We start from the raw sequence: 15,684 nt of genomic DNA, 5'->3' as shown, positions 1-15,684 counted from the left end.
CTCCCATAGCCAGATTCACAGGTCCAGGAATCAAGCAGTAGAAGAGCAAAAGCTACCGTCACCCATCGCCCCCAGCGATCCACCAGCAAAGTGTTTGCTTCCTGTTCTTGAGACCTTACGTTCTGCTGGCCTGGAACTCTTAGTTCTAGTAGGAGGACAGTTTACACCAGGAGACACACCAATGATACCACTGTCTTAGGAGCTAAGACTTCCCCTGGTCATTTTAGTGTCTTCATACTCCCTAGTAAACCAGCTAAAAGGGAGTTCTGGTGTTGGCAGGGTGATTGACCCAGACTATCAAGAGGAGCTTGGACTGTTTATTCCATAGTGGAAGAAAGCAGAACTATATCTGGAGCACAGGAGATCCCTTGGACCACCTCCTAGGATTGCCCTGCCCTGTTCAGTGGAAAACTACAACTCAATCCAGGCAGGATGACGAATGGTCCAGGGATGATGGAGTGGGTCATCCTGCTTGTAAAAGAACCAAGAGCTGCTGAAGTGCTTATGAAAGCGAAGTGAATACAGAATGAGTTACAGAAAAGAATTAACATATATAATTTTTTCATCCAATGAACTCTAACTGATACAAGTACTTTAGGGGAATATGCTGAGTTTTATTTAAGAAGTACCTTAGTGTAGATTCCTTTAAAAGCAAACTCTAGCTTGGCATGGTGGCACACATTTGTAATCCTAGCACTCGGGAACCTGAGGCAGGAGGATCTCAGCAAATTCAAGACCAGCCTGTGCTACATAGTAAGAAGACCCTGCCTCAAAAAAATCAAAACAAGTAAACAAAAAGTAAAAGCAAACCCTTAGATGAGAACAAACATCTGGAAACTCAACATAGTCATGGCAAGAGAAGGAGCAAGTTCAGTGCTTATCTCAGGCATATAAGGTAGGGCTGGGGAGATAGCTCAATAGAATAAGCACTTGCCTGGCAAGCGTAAGGTCTTGAGTTCAATTCCCCAGTACCACCAAAAAAAAAAAAAAAAAAAAAAAAAAAGTCTCAAGTATATAAGGAGCCACAGAGGAGCCGCAGAGGGAGGGATGGGGTGGAAAAATTCAGCGATACCCAGCGGAGTGTCTGTCCTGGCTGTCCCACTGTCTATGCAGGCTCCCAGGGTCGCCACAATTTCTACCTCAGGCTCAGAGGGTACTCGAAGTACGCTCATTCCTTGGCATCATGGGGTATTGTGTCCAAAGCCCTGGGCATAGAGCAGAATTAAGATTGCTCAACTCCCTTATATAAGACGGTATAGTATTGCATATGGACTACATGTATCCTCCCACATACTCCAGCTCTAGATTACTTAGCAAATGCTATGGAAATAGCTGTTACACCAAGCTGCTCAGGAACAAGGACGAGCAAAAGTTAGACTATGTCCAGTAGAGCCACAATTGTTTTCCCAGGATGTGTTCCATGGAAGACTGGTTAGATCCACACCTACGGATTCGATGGGTGGAAAGGCTGATTATACGTTACAGGGGAGGTTATCCTGGGAAAGACTTCGAAGGCACGGGGAAGTGAAGAGGAGGGGGAAAGGCCAGGGGAGGGCGTGCTAACCACCGCGAGCCGCTGGAACCACCCCAGGGTGGCCTATCTGAGACGCTGTGTGTGGCACAGTGAGGACTGAACCACAAGGGGTGTGGAGCTGGGGCATTTGCTTACCAGGCCTCTCTCACTGGGAGTCACAGAACCTCTCTCTCTCATGCACCATGTGTGTGTGTGCGTGCGCGCACACACACACACACACACATGCACACATATGTGTGTACACACACACACACACACATTTCGAGCCTACAAAGCACATGACCTACACTTTCTCCTCCAGCGTCCCCCAGACAAGAAGCTGGCCAAGCAGGAGGGTCTGGGTATCTGGGAATTAACCTCTGCCTGACTTTGGAGGTGGATCCACATGAGGCACCCATAGCGCCTGCTTCAGGATGTGAGTGTAAAATGCCTAAGGGTCACGTTCACTTAAAATCTACATGGCTACCCAGAGCCCAGAAGGCCCGTCCTGGTACGACATAGACCTGTTCTCTGACCTCGCGCCCCACTCCTGTCTGCACGGTTCACTCTCATCTCGCCACATCGACCAGCTCTTCTTTCTTCCACGATGCCCACCTCTTTCCTACCTTTGGCCTCTGCACTTGCTGTTTCCTCTGCCTGGAATGCTTTTCTGAGGCACTTTGCCTCACAGTTTCTCCCTTTCTAAGTCTCAGCTTAGCATTCCATCTTCGGGGGTCTTCTCTGACTACCCGGTTCCTTTCACACCTCTAAGCTCGCTCTCTCTACTCTTCCTGCTCACTCCCTCTCTTTTCCTTCCTTCCTTGTTCTTTCTTTCATTGACATTTACTGGGCACCTAGCCTACAGGAGACATCCTTGCAGACACTGGTTGGCAAAATAAACATATTGCCTGACTCAGAAGCTTTCACTCCCGGTTCAGATATGAACAAGCAACAAATGACACCTGTTCACGACAGTGATACGTGCCACGAGGGAACGAGGGCAGCTCCCTGGGACGGACACCATGGGAGAGGGGACTTCACCTGAACACTCAGCAAGGCCCTGTTCCTTCATCACATTCAGCCTTGTGTGCACTTACTTGTCTGTCATCTGTCTCCTCAACCAGAGTTTAGTACCCTGAGGGCAAGGAGGATGTCTGGCCTGTTCCTTACTGTTCCCTCAGAGACTGGCTCATTAACTTTATTGGCAGAGTGAATAAATCAAGATTGGAGATGGCCCATCTGGGCATCCTTAAGAGACGGAAGTGGTTACACGCCAGGGGATGGCAGCATTCCCCAGGGAGGATGTGTGGGAGGGAAAGAACAGTGCTAGGAAGTTCCAGGCTGTGGAGCCTTGGAGGAAAGATGTGAGGGTCTTGCAGGGCACAGCGGGGCTCCCCACTGCTTTCTGTTGCCCGGGTCTACTGGCTACGCTTGATGAGCTGGAAGGGCCTCGCTTGCAGCACCAAATGTCCCTAGAGTCTGGACCCTGGGGTCTAAAACTTTTCCTTAGGGGTAGGGGTTCAAAGAGAAGGTTCTGAGGCTCACGAAGTCTTCTCCTTCCTGAGCACTCAAAGAGGGGGCCTGAACTTCTCCAGACTGAGAGGCCGCCAGCCTTATCTGCCGTGCCGCTTTTTCCCACAAAGCCCTCCTGGATTCCTGAGCTAGGTGAGATGCGTCCATCCAACTCCAGTAGCTTCCCTCCGATACTACGAGCCACCAGGTTGGGGCTTTCCAGGGCAGCGCCTTTCTGGGCATAGGCTGTGTCAAGAAAGGCCCCAGAGTTACTGATAACCAGCAGGGAATGTAAATAATGACTTTGGACATAGCGACTTCCCTGAGTGGGAGAAAAGGCTGTATCTACAAGAACATTACAGGTGATTTAACATGCGGGCCAGTATTAGTAAGAGGGAAACTGCTTCAGTTGCCAGATCCAAGGCTGGGCACAGCCTGACACTTCTGGATGGAGCCCCACTCAAGGCCTTTTAGGGAAAATCTGGGAACCACGCAGAGGCAGGCGAGAAGGAGTATACTAAACACCTAATGAAGGGATAGAAGCAGGAAGGGTCAGGAGTACCCCAGTTTGAGCTTTCCCCCCAGTTCCACCAATATCTGTACAACCCCACCAAGTGGCCATCGGTCCCGCTCATCCGGTTCGAAAGTTGCCATCTGCCAGAGCAGAAGTTGCAGCTCCTGCGGTAGCCACTGGATGGCGGCCTAGAGCCCACTGAGCGCCTGCGCTGGGCGTCCTAAGGCAGTTGCCCAGCGCAGAGCAGAGACGCAGCACCCGTGAGGCGTGGAATGCGTGTTTATGTACGTTGAAAAAAGTGCACAGACCAGTGAGGGGGCGGGAGGGACCTGCCCAGGCCTCTGATCAACCGACATTGCAAGGGTCCTCCGCCACGCGGGGGATCCCTCAAGGGAGGGGGGACAGAAGTGAAGGGCTCACTCAGGATTTCTTCAGCGTAAAACCCACTCTGGGGGCGTGTGGGGTTAGTTGGGCGGGGCCTTTTCTGAGCTCTACATCCCAGAAGGTGGAGAACTTCAGGGGTGGGGCTCCCCAGTGCCTAGGGCCCCAAAAGCACGGTTTGGGGCAGCCTGGAGCTCAGACCCGGAGCTCGGGGTCTGGAGGACTCTCTCCGGAGAGGAGGGGGTCTTCGCAGGCGCGGTCCCGGGGTCAGCCGAAGAGCTTCAAGAAGCAGGGCTGGCAGTAGGGCTTGCCGGAGCGCTCCTGGAAGGAGCCCTTGGTGAGCGGGCGCAAGCAGAAGGTGCAGGTGAAGTGATCGGGGTGGAAGCGGCGGCCCAGGGCCGACACGCAGCGCCCGGTCACTGGGAGGCCACACGTGGCGCACAGCGAACCGCGCCGGGCGTGGAAATGATTTTCACACAGGGGGCGTCCCTCGTGCTCGAAAAAGCTGCCTCCAGAAAAGGGTGCGAAGCATTCCTGAGCAAGGAGGTGATGAGAGAAAGTCAGCGACCAAAGCCAGTAACTAGGTAAGGAGCGCGAGCCGCCGAGGAACACTCCAGGGGGGGCACCTAGCCCGCTGACCCCGCCCCACCCCACCCCTGTCGACCCGTCCCCAGCTGCTATAGCCCCGCCCATCTCTCTGCCCCGCCCCTGTCGACCCGTCCCCTGCTGCTATGGCCATGCCCATCTCTTAGCCCCGCCCCTCCAACGCTTTCAGACCGCCCTAACCCCGCCCCATCACCATAGCCCCGCCCCCTACAACTCTCTTTGGCCGCCTCGCCCCGCCCTCCCGCCCCTTCCCAGCCCACCCTAGCCCCACCCGACGCCCTAGCCCTGCCATCACCGCCTTCCCAGGCCGCCCTAGCCCCGCCCCTTCCGACACCTCCCAGACCCCCCCAACCTCACCCTGCAGCACTTGTCCCACCCCGCAGGACTGTCTTAGGCCATCTTAGCCCCGCCCCTTCGACCCTTCCCCAAGCCTCCCTAGCCCCGCCCAGGGGCTGCGCACCCTGCAGACGAAGCAGTCCGGGTGCCAAAGCGCGCTGAGCGCCGAGATGTAGTTATCCAGAATGGGGCCTTGGCAGCCCTGGCAGCGCGGGGCGAACAGCTGCAGGAAGTCCCGACGACAGTAGGGGCGGCCCTCACGCTCGTGGAAACCTAGGGGTGGGAACCGAGTGGGCGGGACTAGGGACTACAGGGTCAGCACCTGGCACGTGGTAGGGACGGACAGCGAACCGCAGCACTAGGGACCCGGGTGCGGGCGAGGGTGGACGACAGGGGATGGGCGCTCACGGGCAGGAGACGGCAACAAGAAGAGAACAGAAGAAAATCCAGGGCCCGAGAATGGAGGGGGGTGGGGGGAGGGGCATAACGTCAGCGGCCCAGGGCCTCTTAGGGAGAGAGCTCTTACCCTCTTCTCCGAAGGGCTCCCCGCAGCTGACACAGCAGAAATGCTCTGGGTGCCAGTGGGTGCCGAGGGCCGTAACCATCTTCTGCAGGAAAGGAAGAAGACACTCATTGTGGTCCTCTGTCCCTTTATCCCTGCTGCTCCCGCTGGAGCCAGGGTGACAGGGCTTAGCATGAGTCTAAGGGGAGGGGGCACGAGGTCTAACAAGGAATTTCGGAGTCACCGAGGGAGAACACAAAACAGTTAAGAGGGGGGTGAGTTGGGTGGGGATGGGGGACCTGTTAGGCCCTGGGGGGGGGGCCTGGTGAGAGAGGAGTCTGTGGGGCCCATTGGGGCCTACATGTCTGATGGGTTGATTGCAGAAGCCACAGCGTGGAGAGAAGCGCTCGAAATAGCACTCGGGGCAAAAGGGGGCTCCATCCTTCTCGAAGAAACTGCTGCCTCCCAGGGTCGTGGAGCAGCCTCCGCAGACGAAGTGCTCAGGGTGCCAAGCACGGCCGAGAGCAGTCACCACCTGCAGGTTGGGAGTGAGGGCGGGTCAGAGTGGCACTGGGTCTGTGACACACCAAGTGCACTGAGCTGTACATGAAACTTTGCAAATGTTAGCTGAGACTGAAGGGTGAAAATTTAGTTCCAGGTCATGCAACCTGGAGTGCAGAGGTCATGCAACATGTAGGGGCCAACGAACATATTTTGTTTGTAAAATCTGAACAAAAAAACAAGAAAATGATTTAACATAGAATATCAGTACTTTAATCTTTATGCCAAGACAGGGCTTTTTTTTTTTTTTTTTTAATAGAGGAAATGACCCAGGAAGAAAAATGTACTTAGAGCCGTTGGCTGTCATAATGCTACCTGCTCGGCTAAGACTGGAAATTCTGAGGTGGGAGTTGAGCTCTTTTGCAGGAGGCTGTGGGCCAAGCACTGCTCACAGATGTTAGTAACATCTGCTCATTTGCAAGCCACGAGCCAGAGCTCTTCCTTTCCCCAGGGGAAGAGACAGTCTTTGGATACCTGAGAGATGCTGGGTGGGGCCAATAAGCCTGTGTGAGATGGAGGCTTGGAAAGGATCTAGCACAGTACCCAGCACACAGTCAGACCACAGAACTAAACAAGTTGAAGCCTTACAATTTATTTGCTGTTTCCTCATCTATGAAATAGATGGGCCAATGGTAGAGTGTGTTTAGCACAGGCTAGGCCCTAGTCCCATCTTCACCACCAGTGTTGTAATTTTTAAGAAACATAAAATATGAATAATAATACCCATTTAACCGAGTTCCTTATTAAAAGAAAACAGCACAAAGCCTGGCATGGTGGCCCTTGCTGTGGTGACATGTGCCTGTAATCCCAGCACTCAGGAAGCTGAGGCAGGAGATCATTTCGAGTTTGAGACCAGCCTGGGGCTACAGAGTGAGTTCAAAGCCAACCTGAACTGCATAAGGAGACTCTGTCTCAAAAAGACAAAAAGAAAAAGAGCACAAAGCCTGGTTCTCAGTAAAGCTGCGTCAGTAGCTATCTGCTTCCCTTCTCATAGGGCTCCACTTACTTGGCCAGCAATAGGTTTATTGCAGGAGCCACACAGGCCCTTGGCCTGGGTGGGGACACCACGGCGGCTGAGGTCAGACTGCAGCAGCCCCAGCATGGTGTCCAGGCTGCCCTTGCTACTCGGCCCTGGTGGGGACGAGGATCCCTCGTCTGTGGAGCTCACTGCTGGGGTCTGGGTTGGCCCAGAGGCTGGAAGCTGCAGTGGAGAGGACATCAGAGTTGAGTCAACATCCAGCGGGCACAGAAGGGCCTAAGATGGGTGCAGGAGTCACAAATTGACACCAGCTACACCCTACACTCACGTGGTTCTGGACACGGAAGTCAGAGAGTGAGGCCATGAGTCTGTCCAGCTCCAGAGTGGCCGAGGTGGCTGAAGGCTTTGGGAGGCCAGGAGAGGGGCTGGGAGGACTGAAATGACAAACCTGCATCATCTCAAGCCCTCCTAAGCAACGTACCTTCTGGTGACACCAACATCTAGCACTCATCCCCTCTCTCTCCAGTCCTGCCGATGATGCCAAACTCACAGGCTGGATCTTTTGTTATCTTCAGACTGGTCCTCTTTCTGTTCCCCTGCGGTCACCTTGCTCGATGGGAACTGAGACATTATTTCATCTAGAGAGACACAAGAACACTAGACATGGGGCCGTGCTCAACCCACTGTCCCAGTTAAGGCTTTGTGTCCCTTTAGCGGCTCCTCCAGGAAGTCTGCGCCTCTTATTCTCTGCCCTGCCCTGCCCCCACCCCGTCAAGGTCGGTCTCAGCAGCCCAGTACCTGTGATGTTGAACTGAGTAGCATTAAGTTCCTGAAGCAAACGGTCTAGCTCACAGAGCCCAGTGCCCAAGACACCACTGGAAGAGGAGAATGGAGGGGCTGCAGGGGCCGCAGGCTTTGGGGACCGAGGCTTGCATACCGTACTGAGAAACAGAGTGGGAGCTTGGGTTTAGGGCTGGGGAATCCAAACCTCTTGGCCTGAGCCTCAGCTGGCTGCTCCATCCCCAGGCTCCAGTTCCCAGACCCTCACCTGTACAGATGGTCCTTGTCCCCAGAGGCTCCTGAAGATTCCTCACACCCTGTCTACAGAGAAAAGAGATGCATGTGTGAAATGACAGAACCTTGTTCAGGTTTACCCGGCCCTAGGAGTGTCCCGGTCCCCAGGGTCTGATCTCACCTGTGGCTGGTGCCCATAGGGTGGGGGAGGTGTGAGTGGCTCCGAGGGGCGCTCTTTCGGAGCCCCAGACCTTGGCATATGTGAGGTGGTGGTCTCCAGGTCAGAGAGCAGGGCATCTGCAAGGAGAGGCCCTCAGGATGAGAGACTGAAGGGCTCAGAGTTTGGCCAGAGACAAGACCTTCAAAGATTAGAGGGTAGGGGTCCGTCCGAAGCGGGCAGTATTTGAAAAATATGAAAGCCAGTGTTAAGGGCAGAGGTCAAAAACCATAAACTCAGGGCCAACGCAAACCAGGGAAATGGAAGGGTAGCAAGACGTGTTTATGGCCAGACATCGGGTGGGGGCTCATCCTGGGGCTCCAGCACAAACCCAGCCGTAGAATTCTTTTATTCTCTTCGTCTTTCCCGATGCAGTCAAAATTGGCTCTTTACCGAAGCCAACTGGGATCTCCTCCAGATTGCTCAATTGGCCGGGTGCCTGGAGCCCAGCCTCCTGATTGGCTGCGCTGGCTGCCACACCGACGAAGTCCCCCGCCCCGCCGAGCGCCGTGGCCCTCGCTCGTGAGTCCGTCTGCACCAGCTTTGTGATTGGCTTCTCCTCCTCGGTACTGGTGCCGGTTACCCTCACCGAGGAGCACCCTCCACTGCGGGGTGCTGCGAGCTCCCCTCTTCCGGAGAGAGCGCAGCGCTCCAGCCCCGACACCTGGATCCTCCTTGCCCCTCTTACCACCTCGCCACCCCGACCCCAGACCCGGGTGTTGCGAACACTTTGCAGCACTCACGCTGGAGCGGCTCTGTGGATCCCTTAACACCCGTCTCTGGCGTCTTGTCTCATCCGCTCGCTGTCCTAATCCAAGGACCTGACCTCGGTTACACTTAAGGAGCCTGTCACTCTTCCCTCCCCAAATCCTGGCCGGCCGGTCCTCATCTCCAAACTTCGTGTCACTCTCCCCTTTCCCATCTACAGTCCCGGTCCCTGACCCTCCAAGGCCCCTCCCTTCCCAGAGCCCAGGCGTCTGCGGGCGCGGCTCCTCCTTGTCCATCCAGCGGAGCCGGGACTCAGGGCGCCCAGCGAGGGAAGAAAGGAGGCAGCGGCCAGCCCAGGAAAGGCAGGAAGGGAGCGGCAGGAAGGGGGACGTGGAGTCGGAAAGGAGGCGCGGGCGCAGACCAGAAGCCGGAGCGGGGCACCGGGGGTAGGAAGATACAGGCGTGCGAGGGTGGGGAGGCTTATCCGGGCAGCGACGAAGTCTGGGGACCCGGGGTCCGGGCTCCACTCACCCAGGTCCTCCATGGCGGGGCGCGGGCCGGCGCGCGGGTCGAGCAGGGCGGGGGCTGTGTCCGGTGGGGGCGGGGGCGGGGGGACGTCCGAGAGCTGGGAGCCGGGCCCTGACCATGTAAGGAAGCGGGGACCCGCTGGGATTGGGATGGGGGGGGGTGGACGGGAGAAGCTGGAGTCGGGGCGTGGAAGAAAGCGAGCACCAGGGCCCACCCAAGCCCGCTGGCCTGCTGCGGAGGCGGCCACACCCCAGCCTCGGCCTCGGCTGCAGGGAGCCCCAGGCGGGCAGAGCCCGGAGTTAGCAGTGGCTCTTGCCGACCAGGAGACTCCGACAGGAATGAAGCACCCAAGCACACGCCCCCCAAAGCCAACACCTGAGTCCTAGGTAGATGCCCTTCCCACCTAGGGAATTCCAGAGACTCGTCCCTAACAGAACGTTTGACTTGGAAGCAGCACTGATGTTCTAAGGATCTGTCGAACTCCGCTGGGGTTCAGAGCTCTCCCATGGGACACTGACAACCAAAGAAATGGGGATCGCAGACCCCAAGCAGCGTCCAGCCTAGACACAACCTGTGAGACAGAGATGACCCATCGCACAGGTACACGGAGATGCGGAGATAGGACCTTCTTCCCACAAGATCTGGAAATAGATAGAACAGGGAGCTGAAACCCAGGCCCGTGTGGACTCAGGGAAAGGACTATGAGGCAGCCTGTAAGACACTCCCTGACCCTGAGACGACCGGGGTCCCCGCTGTGAAACAGCCCTTTCCCAAGTTACGATGAAAGAGAACAAAGGGCAGACTCCAGCCACAAAGTAAGAAGCGCTCCCGAGACTGATGCGCTGAGAGATCGAAGGGGGAATGCGATGCTGCAGATTTGAGCACGGGCAGACAGCTGTCCTGCAGCAACGCTGGCAGACAGACAGGAGCGCTAGACCGAGAAGCAAGCCAGCACCGGCAAAGCTCTTTAACAATGCTGATGCCTAGGGCACCCCTACAGTCCAAGTCAGCTAGAAAGGGCCCAGGCCACCAAGGAGACGTGTTGGAAGTTTCCTTGGAAAATCCTAAGACTGATAGGGAAACAAGAAGGACAGCCGTATAGCCCCTCCAGGTCCTAGCCTTAATCCTAGTTTCTGAGGAATCATTTGGCCCCTTCCTCAAAGGACACAATGACAAGCTTTAAAAAATCCTACATGGGAAATGGCCCTCAATCTTCTGGAAATGTAGAGAGAGTCAACCAGATCGTAGAGTGAGCTCTGACAACTTCGCTTTTGCCTAGAGACAGCTGAGTTCTGGCTCCAGAGGTCACCTAGAACTCATGAGGGCTCATAATGTGCCCCAAACTGGGCTCTTTGACCCCGCTAGAGTGTGATATGGAAGGCCACTTCTGTCCTCTGATCTGATAGTATCATGTGTCATTCATCTGGGCCAAGTAGAGCTGGCTACCCAAATGCACGAGAACAGAGCTCTGCAGCTCCTGGCCCACAAGGACCACCTACTATCTGTCCTGGAGACCAAGTGCTTGCAAATACTCGGAGAAAAGGGACACCTATTGATCACTAAAGCCAAAGTGGAAAGGTCCCTTCTCAGAAATCCCTGCCACACCTACTGCAGTTAGGGTGGCAGGCATAGATAACTGGATTCATCTTTCCAGGATAGAGCTAGTCCCACCTGAACTGTCTGGAGAACAAGATTAGCCAAAAGGAGGAAGCTACTGCTGTCAACCTCTGGGAGACTTGTGATTTCTCTTCAAACAGCAAAGCTCTGGTGCTGCTACAGAAAGCATGGACATTTGACTGGCTTCTCATATTTGGACTAATACTGAAGGTTATGTCAGACAAAAATGAACTTTTGTCTCATTTTTTTTTCTGGTATTTTGTCTTTTTCAACCCAGTCTCTGAGCCACAGCACCCCAGGTAGTTGGAGAGCACATATTCCCCAGTAGACAGGGTCTACAGCCCCTTCCAGATTGACAAAACTATAGAAGACAGAACCTTCACTCCCTTAGCATCCCATAGAGAATTATGGGGGTTTGTCTCTCGGGGACATGACATAGAAGATCGGGACATGGCAAAGCTGGCTGGGGAAGTAGATATGATCTGTTAATAACAAGATTGCAAAATAGTTACCAAAGCCCTACTATGGAGAGTTCTAGCAGGTTTTCAGTCAGATGGCTTAGATCTGACATCAGTCCCAAGCATGGGATCCTAGTACCACCTCTCAGGGTCTGTAGTAGATGTTCTGATGGGTTTTCTTCAGATGTGGGCGGTGTGAAAGGATGCGGATGCCAAGAATGTGCTCCCATGGCTTGCCTTACACTAGCTCATGCTGCTTTCTCCAGGGCAGTTTGTTTATTTATTTATTTATTTATTTATTTATTTATTTATTTGCAGAACTGAGGATTGAATTCAGGCCCTTGTGCTTGCCAGGCAAGCGCTTATTCTACTGAGCCATCTCCCCGGCCCCCATCCAGGGCATTCTTTTACCCTACTTTTTCCTATTTTATTAATCCCAAGCTGGCTCTGCAGAGACAGTTTCTCTCTTTCTTCACTTTTTTTTCAAATAAACTTTGCCACTGCTTAAGGAGAATAAAACGTTTTTTGTCATAAAGTCTCATAAACAGGGTCAAATCTATATTTATTCTTTATATCTATTTAGGAATTACTAATTTTAATGTCATGAATTTTATTATACTAATTAAACAATAACAGCTCAACAGGAAAAACCCACACAAAAATAACATTAGATTTTTAACATTTACAGAGTATTTATTTAAAAAGTATAAAAATTTAAGCATCAAATGGTTTTTGGTGTTTAAAGTCTAAAAAAGAACAATAGATGGGCTGGTGAGATAGCTCAGTGGACTAAGTGCCTGCTTAGGCAAGCGCAAGCACCGGGTTTGATCCCTGGCACCACATGCTGTGCTGGCCACGTCCTCAGGCACACTGAGCTGGCCACCAAGACTGGGCATGGTGGTGCACACCTGTAATTCCAGCACTGGGGAGGCTGAAAACAGGAAGATCACTAGGAGTCTGAGCTGTGTAGTGAGACCTTGTACCAAATACATGAAAAGAACAATAGAAATAAAATTCTATTTGAATACAATAAAAATACCAATGGCACTATACAAAAAAATCTTTATTTCAATTATCACACCTAAGGTAGTCTATACACATGACTATAGTACTACACACTCATGGCTTACACTGACAGCACGTGTGTTTTGTTTTCCTGGTCTTTTTGTATGACATATATGACATATCACTGAGCTTGTCGGTTTGTAGGAGGTTCTTATTTATATTATGCAATGTGTAATAACAGAAATATAAAATATCAAAAAATAAACTGTTCAGCTATTAATATGTATAGTGTGATTAGAATAGACATTAAGCCAGGGATATAGCTCAATGGCACAAACACCTGCCTGGCAAGTACAAGGTTCTGAGTTTGATTCCGGTACCCCTCCCCTCCCCCAAAAAAAATCCCAACCACAGACATAAACATTTTCATATCAGTTGTATACTTGGTTAAAAAACCTAAGGGGTACCATCAGAAATGAAAATCTACATGAGCGACAATGTAAACACAGATAAAAACCTGATACAGAAATAATGTTTCATTCAACTGTCACACCCAAGGCAGGCTTCACAGATGACAACTGCACATCCATACACAAGTTCCACTTACACTGATAACATGTATGTTTTCTTTTCCTGTCCTTTCTTGGAGGGCACAGGTGACATCGTTTAGGGTTTCCTGCTGTCACTGTGGGTCTTGAGGATGCTGCCCCTGCTTGTTCCCTCATCAGCTCACCAGCGTGCTGCACAATTTTTTGTGTAGTTCCTTGGGCAGAAGCACCTGGGTTTTTCTCTGCTGTAAATGATCTCTTATGAGTTCCCGTCCCAGTCCTCCAAGAAAATTTCTCTATGATATTTTGCACTCCTACTTTCTTTGTAAAAGATCAAACTATGCCACGCATATTTAGGATCAAGTAAAACAAAACCATTGGCTAGTGGTTTGTGTTTCAAGAGACATCATAGTTGCTGCTTAACTCATCAACAGCATCTGCTCCACCTTTGGTTTTGTGTCCATCTCAGGCTTCCATCCTGTTCCCTAGCAATATTTCCATCATGGTGCAATGTTGACATCAGCAGTACCAGTTTGCTTTTCTTTACCATTTGTTAGGCTAATATGAATCTTTCTGAAATCCAAAGGTTGCACTGTACAATTCTCTGTTTTGAAATTGCAACATTTAATTTGGAATTTCTGCTTTGTTCCTGTGTACAGTCCTTTGGTGGTCAACTTGTGCTCCGTTAGCAAATATAATATCAATTGGAATTTGGTAAACCAGTTGGTGAATGTCACATCCCAGTTAGTCTGCGAGATGGGAAGAACAAGTCTGCTCACAATATCCTTCAGTTTATTTCTATATAAATGAGAGGGCCAGGGAGATAGCTCAGCAGCATAACTGCCTGCTTAGCAAGTACAAGGTCTTGCATTCAATCCCCAGCACCAAACAAAAACAAACAAACAAACAAAAAAAAAGGACTCAGAGACTAAGTTCTAGCTAAATATCTAACTCAAAAGCATAATGTCTTCACATCTATAAGGGCATACATTCTCTGCCATACTCTGACCCACCCACCACTTTTCCTAAGTCTTTTACATTCCTGTGATCACCATAGGAAAGCCATGCTACACTAGATCTATGCATGCTTTCAGTGCAGTTAGTGAGGTGCCATCATACTTTGTATTTCAGTGGATGCAGAATATTTTTACTTGTAGTTCAGCCTTTGTGTATTTTACAGCATCTTGTTGCACTTTGTCTGTTACAATTTCCAACACTGAATGGCACTGTTGACATTCTTCCCAATACATTTCACACCTGCCAAGACCCTCGCTGTATTTTGAATCAGCCTAGCTTTAGGCAAACATGTACTCACATTGCTGTTTTCTTCAAATTAAGGTCTCATTCCCTAGGTATCAGCTGATTCTTGATTCATTTCACCGTTCTGTCACTTGGGCTCACATGGCCAATGTCAAAGTCATCACCACCCACACCACTCTTGTGTTACGAAAGCATGTATTTTGCCATAGTAGATCATCTTCATCATCCATGCATGACTAGTTTGATGATCACTTGTGCTCTCCTCCAAAATTTGCGTATCTGGTTTATCATGGGCCATTGTCCCAGGTTGAGCTACTTCTACCAGCAAAATCAAAAGCAAACTTAAAAAAAGATCCTAGAGTCATGTGAGTATATTATACCCTGTGATGCTCAGATAGACACGTGCCAAACCTGCCAGATGGAGCATCACATGCATGAAAATCCTGGCTTGACACTTTTGCGCATGTGCACACACTTTGCCTCTCATGTGGGTAAGCAAAAGATCGCTTCCTGTATCCCTCAGGCAAAGGTACTGGGACACACAGCCAGTGACTATTATGCCAAAGTAAAAACTCATAGTAGAAAAGGGAAGTGTTTGTGGAACCCAATGTTACATGCCACAGTTTGCTAAGGGGGTGGGGGAATCAATATTCTTTAAAAGTTCTCTGTAGGATCCTAGTGCAGCGCTTGAGAATCAGAGCGCCAAATACCTACAAAGGCACAGCAAAAGCAAGTGCCGAGACAAGCCTCCCACTAGCAGACACCATCAGTCCTAGCTCAGGGATCTCCTTAAGGTCAGCCCTCAGTCAGCCAAGGATCTACAGATCAGATGCTAAGCATCCTTCCTTGGAAATTAGAGCAATATGAGCACCCTGCCCCACCCGTGCCATGCAACCGGGCCAGCACACAGTGCTTTTGCTCTCTCTGGACATGAATATAACAAGTTCTCAGGCAGCAGGTCTTCCTCACAGCATTAGACAGTGGCCTAACAGAGACCCAGAAACTGAAGGCCCAAGTGCGTAAACGATGGTGAGGATAGAGGCATGCCAAGGCTGTAGGCAGCCTGCACCACCCTCTTGGGGCTAAGTTTGTGTCCAGCTGGTGGCTATGTCTAAGCAATACAGCCTGTGAGCAGGAAGCAGCCTTTCCTGGGACCCCCAAACGACATCTCAAGAAGAAGGCTGGGAACCGCCCCCATCCCTGCCTCCAGGAACCACTGGACAGTCACGTATTAAACTTCTCCTTGACAAGGGCAGCCCATGGCAAGGCAAGGGTTGGGAGACACCCTGCTTGATGTGAGGATGGGGGCCCCACCATGGCAAAGCAAGCAAAAACACTCCAAGATGACACCTGTGAACTAAGCAACTACACTAAAGATGGCAATTTGTAATAGTAGGTTCATGCTTGGAGTGCCTGTCATTCTGG

The 15,684-nt window shown here is 51.6% G+C and overlaps 1 protein-coding gene across 5 annotated transcripts; it reads right to left on the bottom strand.

Annotated features, from left to right (window-relative positions):
- Positions 1 to 3,802: 3,802 nt before the first annotated feature.
- Tgfb1i1 (transforming growth factor beta 1 induced transcript 1) lies at positions 3,803 to 9,436 on the bottom strand. Of its 5 annotated transcripts, none has more exons than XM_004622998.3 (11): positions 9,375 to 9,436; positions 8,100 to 8,215; positions 7,953 to 8,005; positions 7,703 to 7,845; positions 7,455 to 7,542; positions 7,233 to 7,338; positions 6,932 to 7,126; positions 5,726 to 5,899; positions 5,389 to 5,470; positions 4,987 to 5,135; positions 3,803 to 4,454 (listed from the first exon to the last, which is right to left on the bottom strand). In XM_004622998.3, the coding sequence occupies exons 1-11, from the start codon at positions 9,385 to 9,387 to the stop codon at positions 4,188 to 4,190; spliced, it is 1,386 nt and encodes a 461-aa protein (XP_004623055.1). In that variant the 5' UTR covers positions 9,388 to 9,436; the 3' UTR covers positions 3,803 to 4,187. The 5 variants fall into 5 exon arrangements, with proteins under 5 accessions (XP_004623055.1, XP_023556059.1, XP_023556117.1 ...); XM_023700291.1 differs by having other exon boundaries at positions 7,703 to 7,779; XM_023700349.1 differs by lacking the exon at positions 9,375 to 9,436 and adding an exon at positions 9,265 to 9,364.
- Positions 9,437 to 15,684: the final 6,248 nt, after the last annotated feature.

This window comes from Octodon degus, unplaced genomic scaffold (assembly GCF_000260255.1).
Source record: "Octodon degus isolate 3935 unplaced genomic scaffold, OctDeg1.0 scaffold00001, whole genome shotgun sequence".
Lineage (NCBI taxonomy): Eukaryota > Metazoa > Chordata > Mammalia > Rodentia > Octodontidae > Octodon > Octodon degus.
Note: the sequence above shows the minus strand (reverse complement) of the source record. Positions and strands in the feature narration are given on the sequence as shown.

Excerpts from the sequence above, each read along its gene's own strand:
- Tgfb1i1 (XM_004622998.3), bottom strand. Across the intron at positions 7,846-7,952 it reads GACAAGGACCATCTGTACAG|TACGGTATGCAAGCCTCGGT; the intron begins GTGAGGGTCTGG and ends TCTGTTTCTCAG. Across the intron at positions 5,471-5,725 it reads GCAATCAACCCATCAGACAT|AAGATGGTTACGGCCCTCGG; the intron begins GTAGGCCCCAAT and ends CCTTTCCTGCAG.